We start from the raw sequence: 13988 nt of genomic DNA, 5'->3' as shown, positions 1-13988 counted from the left end.
CTGTGTATCGTTCTCGATGAGGTGCGCGGCATGTTGGAGCTTTTAATTGAGATATAAGGAACTGCAGTTGCTGGCTTATAAACAAAAATACTCAGTGCTGGAGTAACTCAACTGGCCAGGCAGCATCTCGGGAGAACATAGATAGATTGTTAGATAACATTTCGTGTCGGGACCCTTCTTCACTGTGATGGGGGGACAGGGGTAAGAAAGCTGGAAGAGAGGAAGCGCAGGGCAGTGGCAGGTAATAGGTGTAAGAAGGAACTGCAGATGCTGGCTTACGCCGGGGATAGATACAACATGCTAGAGTAACACCGGGTCAGGCCGCATCGCTGGAGAGAAGGAATAGGTGACGTATCGCGTCGAAACCCATCAGACGGTAGTTACAGGTAGAGGGGTGGGGGTTGATTGGCAGATGTTTGTTCAAAGGCCAAAGAAGAAGAAAAATTGTATGAGATAAGGATAGAAGAGTTGAAGGTTACGAAGCCAGAGAAAGGAAAATAGTTGGAAAGGGACGAGTGGATGGGGGAAATGGATGCAAATCCAGGCGAGGCACGGGGAAGGGGGGATAGGCAGGGGAGAAACCCAACTACACGGCTTTGGTATGTTAGAACATCTGGAGGAAATCCATTTGGTCACAAGGAGAATGCAAACTCGTTCAATAGCCTTCTGGGCGTCCACGTGCATCACATCAACTGCATTACCCCCAACCCCATTTTTTTGTCATCTAAAATACATAAAATTTGTTTAAAATGATTTGCCCGTATAAATATCTTCTGGCTTGTATACATTAATCCACCAGTTCTCTTATACTTCGCTCTTTGAGCTTTTTTTTTGACATACGAAATGGAAATATAGATAACCTGTATTTATTTATGCCTAGCTAAATGAATCATGTGATGAATTGAATGTACCTTGCACTTAACATACATTACACAAAGGTCCTTTACCGATCTGGCCAATTAGAGGCACATCAGCAAACCAAAGAACTGGATTGGAATGGAGTTGCTGTACTGCTACCCATGTTATTAGAGAAGTCGTACAGGGATTGGAGTCCAAATCCCACTAATGATGGCTGTGGAATTTTAATTCCATTCTGGAGTTGAAACTAGTCATGGGTTATGATGAGTACAACATTTACGAATCATCGGGTTTACATGTTTTAGAGGGGAGGAATCTGACATCTTTAGCTGCTCTGACCTATGTGACTCCAGACCCACCAGTAGGATTGATGCCTGAATGCCGTCAGAAATGCTTGGTCAGCCAAACAGTTAGTTCCAGGGCAATTCGGGAGGCCAATGACACTAGTCTTGTGTAGGAAAGAACTGCAGATGCTGGTTTAAATCGAAGGTGGACACACAATGCTGGAGTAATTCAGCGGGTCAGGCAGCATCTCCAGCGAGAAGGAATGAGACCCATCTTCGAAATAACTGCAGATGCCTTCGATTTTTCCAGCATCTGCTGTTCTTTCTTAAACATTTCGTGTATTCCACGGCAAAATCTCCTCAAGGTATGTCTACTTTGAAGAAGTTCTCCTCTCTCCGAAGACATTAGCCGCCTCTTGCTTTCTTCTCGACCCTCGCCTATTCCTTCTCTCCACAGATGCTGCCTCACCCACTGAGTTTCTCCAGCATTTTTTGTCACCCTTCTTCAGACTGATACACGTGTCACTGATACACCTTCTTCAGACTGATACACGTGTCACTGTCACTGATACACCTTCTTCAGACTGATACACTTGTCACTGACACACCTTCTTCAGACTGATACACGTGTCACTGACACACCTTCTTCAGACTGATACACTTGTCACTGACACACCTTCTTCAGACTGATACACTTGTCACTGACACACCTTCTTCAGACTGATACACGTGTCACTGACACACCTTCTTCAGACTGATACACTTGTCACTGACACACCTTCTTCAGACTGATACACGTGTCACTGACACACCTTCTTCAGACTGATACACTTGTCACTGATACACCTTCAGACTGATACACTTGTCACTGACACACCTTCTTCAGGCTGATACACTGATCTTGTCACTGACGCCAGCACTCTAAAAAATACAGTTTTACAAAAAAGTTATCTAAGAACCTGACGAACTGTTGAAGATGAAATAGAACGGCAAATTAAAGGTGTGACTATTGTGAAATATGAGAGTTAAATTATTTTACCAGACTTTACTGAATATCGGAGATGCTGTGCCGGCAGCTGGGTGCAGGAGGTATCAGGGCATGCGCAATGCCGGCAGTAGAGTGCCGGCAGCTGGGTGCGATCTCGGAGCATGCGCAGTGCCAGTAGCTGGGTGCGTGGAGGTCTCGGAGCATGCGCAGTGCCAGTAGCTGGGTGCGGGGAGGTCTCGGAGCATGCGCAGTGCCAGTAGCTGGGTGCGTGGAGGTCTCGGAGCATGCGTGGACCCCAGTGCTGGCCTTGCCTTGCCTTCCCTTCCCTCCAGCGGCTGCCGGCTCCGCTCTGCTGGTGGAGGTGGCAGTGAATCCGGCTCTGAATCAGGCACTGACGTTGCAACGGGCCGGCGGGCGGGCGGGCTCAGCACGTTTCCTCGGTTCATCGCTCTGCTCTGCACGATGGGGAGGAGGAAGAACAGGCCCAGAAACCGGGAAAACACGGACCTGAAGCCCGTAGGTATTAACCCACCCGGGCTGGCGCGGCCCCGGCGGCCCAGGCGACCCTTCAATGCGCCCGGGGCACACACGCTTGATCTGCTCCCTTCAGCTCACAACAACAGCGGCAACGTTTGTCTTTCAGACGAACCACGCAAACTGACCATAAATATTCTTTGCTTTAACTGATAGTTTCGAGCTTTTACCCCATAGACTCTGGTTTAATTCCACGTTGCTGATACGGATCATGTTGGTGTTAACGTATCATCTGTTACAACTTTAATAACGGTTCCCTCTAAACGTCAAAGTAAACCGACACGCAGCCAATAATTGGGGATTAAAGTAGTGTATTGTATTAACCAAATTGTTTGGACTCAAGATGCGATTTGGTTGTCTGCTTTAATGCAAGAACATGTGCTTAGCCCAAACCTTCGTGTGTCGATGTATATTTTAATATATTGGTCATCTCTGGTGCCATGCAAAATATGCTTTACATCATAACTATGGTAAAGATTGGAGTATTTGTTCCGTAATTGAACGTGTTGCTATTTCCTTAAAGTTGGCGATTCTTTGATTTTGCAGGGTTGGGGAGCAGGCTACCAAGAAATTATTAAAGAAAATAAGCTATATGAAGAATATTACCAAAGACTAAAGATTGTTCCTGAGGGAGAATGGGATCAGTTTATGGCAACCATGAGGGAGCCATTGCCAGCCACTATTCGGATAACTGGATACAAGAGGTAACTGAAGTAGAAGATAAATTATCTGAATTTTGCAGTTGCAATTTGCAGCAGTGCTATTAGTATGCACTATTATTAAATTAGGCTGGATGTCAATACCTGCATCCTGTACATATGACTTTAATAGAAAATCAATGTTTCTTTCTGTGCTGGCCTGCCCTGTCAAAAGCAAAATTACACATGCTGAAATTCTGTGATCAAAACACTGGGCTGCACAGTAGCGCAAGTAGCAACTGCCTCGCATACCAGACCTGGGTTGATCCTTATCTTGGGTGTTGTGGAGTTTATATGTTCTCCCTGTGACCCCATGGGTTTCTTCCGGAGGTCCCACATCCCAAAGATGTGCAGTTTTGTAACTTAATTGGCTTCTGCAGTGTGTTGGGAGTGGATGAGAAAGTGGGAGAACCTAGAACTAGTGTGAATAGGTGATTGGTGTGCAGCCTGGACTCAGTGTACTGAAGGACATGTTTCTAAGTGTAGGAAAAAAACTGCAGATGCTGGTTTAAACCAAAGATAGACACAAAAAGTTGAAGAAAGGTCTTGACCCAAAACATCACCTATTCCTTTTCTCCAGAGTTGCTGTTTGACCTGCTGAGTTACTCCAGCTTTTTGTGTTTAGGACCTGTTTCCATGTGTCTAGGATCTGTATCGTTCAATTAATCAACAAAATGCTAGAAGTATTCTGCAAATTAGGCAGTATTTGTAAGAGTGGGACACAAAGTTAACATTTCATTGACTTGATTGCCTTCATTCCACAAAACCTCTTGCAAAAACATTTGCCCAGGGCATTTAGTGGAGAGTGGCAAATTAAGTCGAGTTAGTGACAAGAAGCTATGGTAAACAGTCAACCGGAATGATGGATAGGCTAGTCATGTTTTTTTTGTAACAGAGGAAAATAATTTGAAATGTATGAAATTCAGACCAGATGGAGTAAATATGAGTGGCATAAGGAACTGCAGATGCTGGAATCTTGAGCAAAACACAATGTGCTGGAATCACTCAGTGGGTCAGGCAGCAATTGTGGAGGGAATCAAAATGTATACTGTAGGTTATCCATTCCCTCCACAGGTGCCCCCCTGGTCAACTGAGTTACTTCAGCACTTTGTGTTAGAGTGATTGTGAATAGAACGTTTCTCTTTGACAAGGTGACAAAGTCAGAGGGTGTGGATTAAATTCAATTGCAATAATGGTTAGAGGGGAGATGACGAGGATTTTTTCACCTAAATGGACTGGAACGTTGTCTGAAAGGGTGATAGAGACAGAAAACCTCACATCCTTTCACAAGTAATTTAATGTTCAAATGAAGACCACTAACCTGTAAACAACGAACATAATGCTGGAAGGTATGATTAAGCTGTGTCCATTTTATGAACAAGTATAGAAGGGATGGACTGCATTGACTGAGTGTCCTAAATGTTGTACGATTCTGAGTACAGCCAAAATCATTTTTGAAACTGTTTCAACATTTTTCTCTATTCCTCTTTAAAGTCACGCAGAGGAGATTTTGCATTGCCTAAAAAACAAATACTTCAAAGAACTGCAAGATTTAGAAGTGGAAGGGCAAAAGATTGAGGCTCCACAGCCCTTGAGCTGGTAAGAAATGTACAAAAATATCAGTTCCATTGAAGTTATCTACTTGAGCAGATTGATTAAAATGAAAATTTCTCATGCAGGTATCCCAATGAATTGGCTTGGCATATTAACATTAGCAGGAAAATATTGAGGAAATCACCAGTCTTGGAGAAGTTCCATCAATTCCTTATTAGCGAGACTGAGTCTGTAAGTATTCAGGAATTATTAACTTTCGAATTCAGTCGACTAAGATGAAGAGCAAGTGTACAAGAGTGAAATTTTGTATTTTACTTAATACAGAGTTGTTGAGATCTTCAACAATCCTGCAAAAGGTATTGGGCTTGGATTCAAAGTAACCCTGTTAAAAAGGTTGAAATTGGATATCGCAACATCTTGCTTAGCTATGCACAATTGAGCACTGATTTGTTATAGTTATAGATTTGTTATAGTTATATTGTGAACTGAATAATCACTGGTATGTAACTCCTCTCCCATCCCTTCTCCCCTGTAATTTAGTGTAGAGTGAGCCATAAAGCAGACTTTGAGGGCTGAATGAATGAATGAATAAGTTAGCCAAGTATTCACATACAAGGAATTTGCCTTGGTGCTCCGCCCACAAGTGACAACATGACATACAGTGACGGTTAGGAATGACACATAAAACATTTAACATTAATAATAAAACATTATTGATTAAACATGTGAATTAAATAAAATACCAGAGCATAAGGAGACTACAGATTTTGGGGTATTGAGTAGAGCTATTACGCGTGGGGAGAAAAAGCTGTTTTTATGTCTGGCTGTGGCAGCTTTGACAGCCCGGAGTCGCCTTGCAGAGGGAAGTGATTCAAAGAGTTTGTGGCCGGGGTGAGAGGGGTCAGAGATGATCTTACTCGCTCGCTTCCTGGCTCTTGCAGTGTACAGTTCATCAGTGGAGGGAAGGTTGCAGTCAATAACCTTCTCAGCTGATCGGACGATTCGAGGCAGCCTCCGGATGTCGTGCTTGGTGGCTGAGCCAAACCAGATAGACCTTCAGCCCAGAGACATTAGGTTAGACAAACTAGGTACCAATGTCTGACTATGGGAGTGTGTATGGGGTTACCTGAATTGAACGGAATTGGGAGTCTGCCAGGTACCACCCACTGCGTCTAGACCTGAGGGACCCCCCCAGGGGCGAGAAAATGGGTGCCATGGGAAAATAGATGAGCCATGTTGTACTCTATGAACTCAATTTGTTCATTTGGCATTATTTTTGAGTGGTACCTTGTTCGTCTATATGCTAGCCCATTTTTTAGGCCTTGGTGGGGGGTCTAGCGGACCTTTTGCAGCGGGAAGAATGTCTGCCGTTTGTGTTGTTGATATAGGCGTGGCAGTGAGCACATCATGGGAGTGGATTTAAGTGGTACCTCACTCATCTATTTAGCACCCTTTTTTTGGCCCCTTGGGGGGGGGGGGTCCCCCAGTTCTAGATGCAGTGGGTGGTACCTGGCATACTCCCAATTCCGTTCATTTCAGGTGACCCCCCTACACAATCCCATACTCAGACGTTGGTACCTAGTTCATCTAACACAATGTCTCTGGGCTGAAGGTCTAAGACCATGATGGAGAAGGTGAGGACAGACTCTATGATGGCCTTTTAGAATTGGACCATCATTGCCTGTGGCAGATTGTGCATCCTCAGCTGCTGCAGGAAGTACATCCTTGGTTGTGCCTTTTTGACTGTGGAGTCGATGGTAGCCCCCTTTTAAGGTAGCCCTCCATTTAAGGTCCTTGGAGATGATGATTCCCAGGAACTTAAAAGACTCCACAGATGTGACTGGTGTTGTTGCTGGTGAGTGAGGGGAGGGGGAGCTCTCTTAAAGTCTACTATCAATTCCACTGCCTTAAGAGCATTGAGCTCCAGGTTGTTATGATGGCACCAGGACGCCAGCTATGTCACTTCCTGCCTGTAGGCAGATTCTTCCCCATCCTGGATTAGTCCAATCAGGGTTGTCGTCCGCAAACTTGAGAAGCTTGACAGAGGAGTCAGTGGAGGTGCAGTCATTGGTGTAGAGAGAATAGAGAAGAGGGGAGAGTACGCAGTCTTGCGGCGCTCCTATGCTGAGGGTTTGCAGGTCTGAGATGTGCTTTCCCAGCCTCACATGCTGCTTCCTGTTTGTCAAGAAGCTGGTGATCCACCGACAGAGGGGTTCAGGCACAGTCAACTCGGAAAGTTTGGAGTGTAGTAGCTCTGGCACAATGGTGTTGAATGCAGAGCTAAAATCAACAAACAAAATCCTCGCATAGGTCCCCTGGTGGTCTAGGTGTTGGAGGATGAAGTGCAGGCCCAGGTTGACTGTGTCATCCACAGATCTATTGGCCCGATATGCAAACTGCAGAGGGTCTAACGGGGTTTGTGATATTTTTCAGCTAGGCCAGCACAAGCCTTTCAAGGATCTTCCTGACTACATAGGTCAGTGCGACAAGCCTGTAGTTATTAAGTCCCTTTTTGGGTACAGGGACAATAGTGGAGACTTTGAAGCAGGCAGGGACAGTACAGGTTTGCAAGGACTGGTTGAAAATGTCTGTGTAGACCGGTGCCAGTTGTTCGGCACAGAGCTTGAGAGTAGAGGGGGAAACATTGTCCGGTCCTGGAGATTTACGGCTTTTCTGTCTTCTGAACAGCCTCTCCACCTCCTTTTTTTATTGTTGATGTTGGAGAAGTGAGGTGAGAGAACTGGGGTGAGAGATGTGGGACTCAGTGATGCAGCCTGGCCAGCAGAGTGAGTGCCAGGAACTGACAGCGGCTGCTCCATGTACAGACAAATCTCCTTGTTCCTGCATCTTGATGGAGATGACAGAAATTGTTGCTCTGTAGCATTCTATGTTTGGCTGCAGAGCTCTCTGGCCCAAAGATATCTTGATTGTAAAATGCTCAACAATGATGAGCTCACCGTTTATTATTACTAGTTTTATTATTTGGGAAGTGCTGGTGGAAGGTGGAGCCCTTACCGGACATATCTACAGTGATTGACCAACTGGGGCATTATGCAATGGTTGCCTGCGAACGATCATGTTGGGATAGGCTGGGGAATATAGTGTGGCTCCACATAACTAAGATGTGTGGTTGAGGGTGGCACCCTTGCTGGTAGAACAAATGAAGGCCATTGTGGTGGACTGACAGTACTTGTTCCATGTATTGCCAGAAGACATGAGAGAACTGTTCTGGTGCCAGTTGTGTGTTCCTTCTCATTTCTGGGATTATACCCTGAGTGATAAGTGAAGTAAGTATATACATGTGAAGAGAAAATTGCAGTATTATAGAAAGAAACACTGACATGTGAAACACATTGTGCAAACCTTACAAAGAACTGGTCTTGCTTTCCTCTGTGGTTTTTATAAAATTGTAACATTAAATATGCATGGAGTGAAGTTAAAAATGTCGACATCCTTTCAAAATTAACTTAATGGTTCTTTATCACCTTGTACTGTATCCCTTGTCTTTTTAGTTAGTTGAGTGGATCTTAGATTGTAAAATGTTTTCATGAAGATAATTGTTGCCTTCTTTCTCCAGGGAAATATCAGTCGGCAGGAAGCTGTCAGTATGATCCCTCCTTTGCTGCTTGATATCAAATCTCATCATAAGGTACGAAGGATGGAGTCTCACAGCTCAGAAATGGACCCATTGGCCCAACCATCTGTGCCGACCATCACGCACTTGTCGCCAATACAATTGTTTCCTTTTAAATTCCAATCAGCTACCATTCCCTGGCCTATAATTCCCCATAGCCAAATAACCCAACAACCAAAACATCTTTGAAAAACAGGAGAACACCCAAATACTCAAATCAGTCTCGCAGCTTCGGAGCCAAGGCGCAGCAATGCCAACTGCAGTAACAATGTACGGCTTTTTTTTTTGCTGTTCTGGAACACCTTTCAACAATATAGAACATAGATCAATACAGCACAGGAACAGGCTCTTCAGCCCACAATGTCCGTGCTGAACATGGTGCCAAGATCAACCCTTGTCTGTGAAGCTATGACACCTATGGCCTTTTCCACGCGTTTTGTTCAGTTTGATCAGATAGCAATCTTATTCTAGATTTTGTCCAATTTTCATTTACGAAGAGTGGTCAGCTTTGAGAAAATTTGCACCAATAACAATGCTCCTGATTATGTGGCAACATGCAAAACATAGTTTTTGCATGATATAGTTGCTAACTGGGTATTTGCTCCAAATATGTTCTGAAATAATTGACACGATGCTACGGGTCCGATTTCTCAAAGTAATAAATAGTAAATTTCCCCCAGGATATGGTCAAGAAAAAAAGTTGTCTGTTCTACAAAATATTTATTTCAAAATGTAAATTGATGCATTGTTTTTGTGCATACCTATATATTTGGGTACACATTAGCTTGAATTAATTTGTAAATCCATTGTGATTCTCGTGACACATATTTGTTCTTGTTAGATTCTTGATATGTGTGCAGCACCTGGATCAAAGACTGCTCAGCTGATTGAGATGTTGCATTCTGACATGAGTGTTGCTTTCCCAGGTAATAATTTTATGATGGGTGTTGGTTCAAATTTCTCAAAGTTGAATTCTTCAGTTCATTATCATAACTAAAGAGATCTTTGCTGTCAGCAAATATCTCCACGATTATTAGTAAATGTTTTCATAGCAGTGTTGTGATTAACTAGGAAAAATCTTTGAATCCTAAGCAATAAACAATACACAATAGGTGCAGGACTAGGCCATTCGGCCCTTCGAGCCAGCACCGACATTCAATGTGATCATGGCTGATCATCCACAATCAGTACCCTGTTCCTGCCTTCTCCCCATATCCCTTCGCTATCTTTGAGAGCTCTTTCTAACTCTCCCTTGAAAGCATCCAGAGAACCGGCCTCCACTGCCCTCTGAGGCAGCGAATTCCACAGACTCACAACTCTGTGTGAAAAAGTATTTTCTCAGCTCTGTTCCAAATGGCTTATCCCTTAATCTTAAACTGTGGCACCTGGTTCTGGACTGCCCCAACATCGGGAACATGTTTCCAGCTAAACAAACTGCTGTTGGAGCTCAGCAGGCCAGCCATCATCTGTGGATGCTGCCTGACACGATGAGTTCCTCCAGCTTTGTTCATCTTTGCTCCAGATTATAGCACCTGCAATCTTTTATGTTCCTATTATGAGTTCTAGATTAACATGAAAAGGCAATTTTTCACAGCTGCTTGCATTACAAAATTTGTTTGATTTTAGTGTTTGTGTTGTAGCTTATAACATTAATTTTATATTTCAAAAATTGCATTAAAGTTGACATTTTAAAAATGCTTACAGTAGAAAGCCCAGCGACAAAAGGACAGTCAAATTTTAAATGTTTTTGTTCCTGAATTTGATGGCAATGGGTTGTACACAAGCAGGTTTTTTGTCGACCACATCTGCCTTCCCTTGGCCATAGTAGGTCATCCCGCATTGGTCCCGGCGCGGCTTTCTGCTGGGAGGTTGGTTTCAATCACATGCCTGACTACTTGCAGCAAAGGAGCTGTCTCAGGAGGAGACAACCTGTTGTTCTCACAGAACTGCTTTGATACCCAGTCAGGCTCAGTGTTCAAGTTCATCAGATGTCAATGTTACTAAGTGTGTGGACACCTTTTACATTCACAAACATTGAGAAACACTAGGAATCTGTTAATAAAACTTTGTTTTAAAAATGTTTTTTTGTTGATTGGCCATAAAAAAAAACCTACTGAAAATACTTTCACGCTGAAAAAAAGTCCGGGGGGTGGGGGGGCGAGAGGCCAGGGAAATAAATGGGAAAATAACGTCACTCTTTCATGGCAGCCACCTTGCCCATTTTGGACAAGGATTGTCACACTTGGGCAGTTTTCGCCTAATGGAGGCTTTCTATCCTGACATCTAGGAAGCCTGTGTAGGTGCATGCTGGCCTATTAGACTACATGAGGCGTCCACTGGAACCGCTTCAATAATGGCAAGGTGCACGATGTTGACACTGACTTAGGCCCTTAGCAGAGTTGGAAGGCACTAGTAGCACATGGGCTCCTTGGAAACTCCTGCCCCAGTGGGTTCATAAGATCTGTCACAATTAATTTTCATAGAACATTGTTTGCTATATTTCACATATACAGTGCCCTTCATAATGTTTGGGACAAAGACCCATCATTTATTTATTTGCCTCTGTACTCTACAATTTGAGATTCGTAATAGAAAAAAATCACGTGGTTAAAGTGCATCGTCATATTTTAATAAAGGCCATTTTTTTATACATTTTGGTTTCTTCATGTAGAAATTACAGTGATGTTTATACATAGCCCCTCCCCTCCCCTCCCCCACCCATTTCAGGACAACATAATCTTTGGGACACATCAATATGTAAATTAAAGTAGTCATGTTTAGTATTTTGTTGCATATCCTTTGCATGCATTGACTGCTTGAAGTCTGCGATTCATGGACATCGCCAGTTGCTGGGTGTCTTCTCTGGCGATGCTCTGCCAGGCCTGTATTGCAGCCATCTTTAGCTTATGCTTGTTTTGGGGGCTAGTCCCCTTCAGTTTTCTCTTCAGCATATAAAAAAGCATGCTCAATTGGGTTCAGTTCGGGTGATTGACTTGGCACTCAAGAATTGACCATTCTTTAGCTTTGAAAACCTTGTTGTTGCTTTAGCAATATGTTTGGAATCATTACCTTGCTGTAGAATTAACTGGGGGCCAATGAGTTTTGAGGCATTTGTTTGAACTTGAGCAAATAGGATGTGTCTATACACTTCCGAAATCATTATGCTATTACCATCAGCAGTTGTATCATCAATGAAGATAATGAGCCAGTACCTTCAGCAGCCATACATGCCCAGGCCATAACACCCCCAACACCGTGTTTCACAGATGAGTTGGCATGCTTTGGATCTTGGGCAGTTCCTTCTCTCCTCCATACTTTGCTCTTGTCATCACTCTGATGTGCGTGAATCTCCGTCTCATCTGTTCACAAGACCTTTTTTTTCCAGAACTGTGGTTGCTCTTTTAAGTACTTCTTGGCAAAGTGTAACCTGGCCATCCTATTTTTGCAGCTAACCAGTGGTTTGCATTTTGCAGTGTAGCCTCAGTAATTCTGTTCATTAAGTCTTCTGCGGACAGTGGTCATTGACAAATCCACACCAGACTCCTGAAGAATGTTTCTGATCTGTCGGACAGGTGTTTTGAGGATTTTCCTTCTTTATGGAGAATTCTTTGTCATCAGCTGTGGAGGTCTTCCTTGGCCTGCCAGTCCCTTTGGGATTCGTAAGCTCACCAGTGCTTTCTTTCTTCTTAATGATGTTCCACACAGGTGATTTTGGTAAGTCGATGGTTTGGCTGGTGTCTCTAACAGTTTTCTTCTTGTTTCTCAGTCTCATAATGGTTTCTTTGACTTTCATTGGCACAACTTTGGTCCTCGTGTTGATAAACAGCAATAAAAGTTTCCAAATGTGATGGAAAGATTGGAGGAAAGTCTAGGTGCTGAGAGCTCTCTGATACCTGCATTAAGGAGGCAATTAAACACACCTGAGCAATTACAAAGACCTGTGAAGCCATGTGTCCCAAACATTATGGTGCACATGGGGGGGGACTCTATACACAGCTGTAATTTCTACATGGTGCAACCTAAATGTATTAAAAAATTCCCTTTAATAAAACCTGACAATGTGCATTTTAACCACATGTGATTTTTTTTTTCCTATTACAAATCTCAAATTGTGGAGTACAGAGGCAAATAAATAAATGATGGGTCTTTGTCTCAAACATTATGGAGGGCAGTGTAATGTAAATTGCTTTAGTGAAGCAATTGTTGATGACTGGTGAAAATATTAGCAGACCTTTGTGTTTCCAGAATAAAATAGCCCTTCCTAATTCTACTATTAATAAAATTAGTATTCTTGCTGTCAGAATATTTCCGATACTGCTATTTTATTGTGCCTGGTAATGTATACTGGGGAAGCATAAAGTTGAAAATTCATGCAGAATCTTGGGTGAGGATATAGCTCTGGAACAGGCATAATGCTTTCAATAGTTTAGCATATACAGCATAAGATGTAAAAATACAAATTAACACTTTTTTGGAACTGTGATATTTATTATATTTTGTTTTGGGAATTTGGATGTCAATTTTCAAGTTATTAAAACAACATACATTTAAGCAGGACCAATTAAATGCAGTTTTGGCAAATAAGATAGACAATCTCAAATGTGGCCATCAATTGTTACCAAAACAATGCAGGACCATCTGCCTGGGGTAATGAAAGCGAACTTTTATGGTGCATTATTGTTCTTTTTGTATAAGCATCCTATTTTTGGTATTGCATTCTGTTGAATGCTTTGAAATCTGATACTGGATAATGTTATTGGGAATGTTTAATGGCTGGAATAATCAATGGAGCTAGAATCTGAAAATTTAAATCTTGAACAGTTCATTCAATATTTACTAACTTGTAATTGTTCAGTCTTGGATGGCAAGCTTCTGCTATTGTTTCCTTTTTGTTTTTAGAGGGTTTTGTAATTGCAAATGATGTGGATAACAAGCGCTGTTACCTGCTGGTTCATCAATCAAAGCGCTTGCATAGCCCTTGTATTATGGTCGTTAATCACGACGCATCAAACATTCCGAGGTTGCATATGGTAGATGCTGATGGCCAACGAAGCATTCTCTTCTATGACCGCATTTTGTGTGATGTCCCATGCAGGTACTTTTTTATGGTGTGAATACTATTAATGTATTAGTCTTCTTGTCTGAGAATTATACTTTCAGTGCAGCTAAATATCTATTCTAGTGCATGTAAAAAAAATCCCGGTCATGATTTATTTCTCTCAGAACCTCATCTCTAAATTACTTCTCTTTTATGAGATGGAAGAAATGTGTAAAAGTATATTTTGGGTATCATACCTTGCACTATATATAATATTCCTTATAAAGGGCCAGTCCCACTTAGGCGACTTTTCAGCGGAGTGCCTGCGACCTTCTAACTCGAGGCACTCACCTGAAAAACCGCCCTCATCTGGAACGGCGACCGTCAGAGCGGAATGCAC

General features: G+C 42.8%; 1 protein-coding gene across 2 annotated transcripts in view; it reads left to right on the top strand.

The window, feature by feature from the left end:
- The first annotated feature begins 2358 nt into the window (after nucleotides 1–2358).
- The window catches only part of nsun2 (NOP2/Sun RNA methyltransferase 2), a 35331-nt gene continuing 23701 nt past the window's right edge, over nucleotides 2359–13988 (top strand). Inside the window, exons 1-7 of one of the 2 annotated variants that reach the window (XM_055659143.1) lie at nucleotides 2359–2646; nucleotides 3211–3368; nucleotides 4857–4961; nucleotides 5042–5147; nucleotides 8494–8565; nucleotides 9392–9476; nucleotides 13450–13645. In XM_055659143.1, coding sequence (XP_055515118.1) covers nucleotides 2374–2646; nucleotides 3211–3368; nucleotides 4857–4961; nucleotides 5042–5147; nucleotides 8494–8565; nucleotides 9392–9476; nucleotides 13450–13645 — 995 coding nt within the window. In that variant the 5' untranslated portion in view covers nucleotides 2359–2373. Of the gene's footprint in view, nucleotides 2651–3210; nucleotides 3369–4856; nucleotides 4962–5041; nucleotides 5148–8493; nucleotides 8566–9391; nucleotides 9477–13449; nucleotides 13646–13988 lie in introns of both variants that reach the window. The other variant, XM_055659153.1, reaches the window with a different exon arrangement.

This window comes from Leucoraja erinacea, chromosome 2 (genome assembly GCF_028641065.1).
Source record: "Leucoraja erinacea ecotype New England chromosome 2, Leri_hhj_1, whole genome shotgun sequence".
Lineage (NCBI taxonomy): Eukaryota > Metazoa > Chordata > Chondrichthyes > Rajiformes > Rajidae > Leucoraja > Leucoraja erinaceus.
The sequence above is the reverse complement of the archived record's forward strand: the minus strand, read 5'-3'. Positions and strand labels throughout refer to the sequence as shown.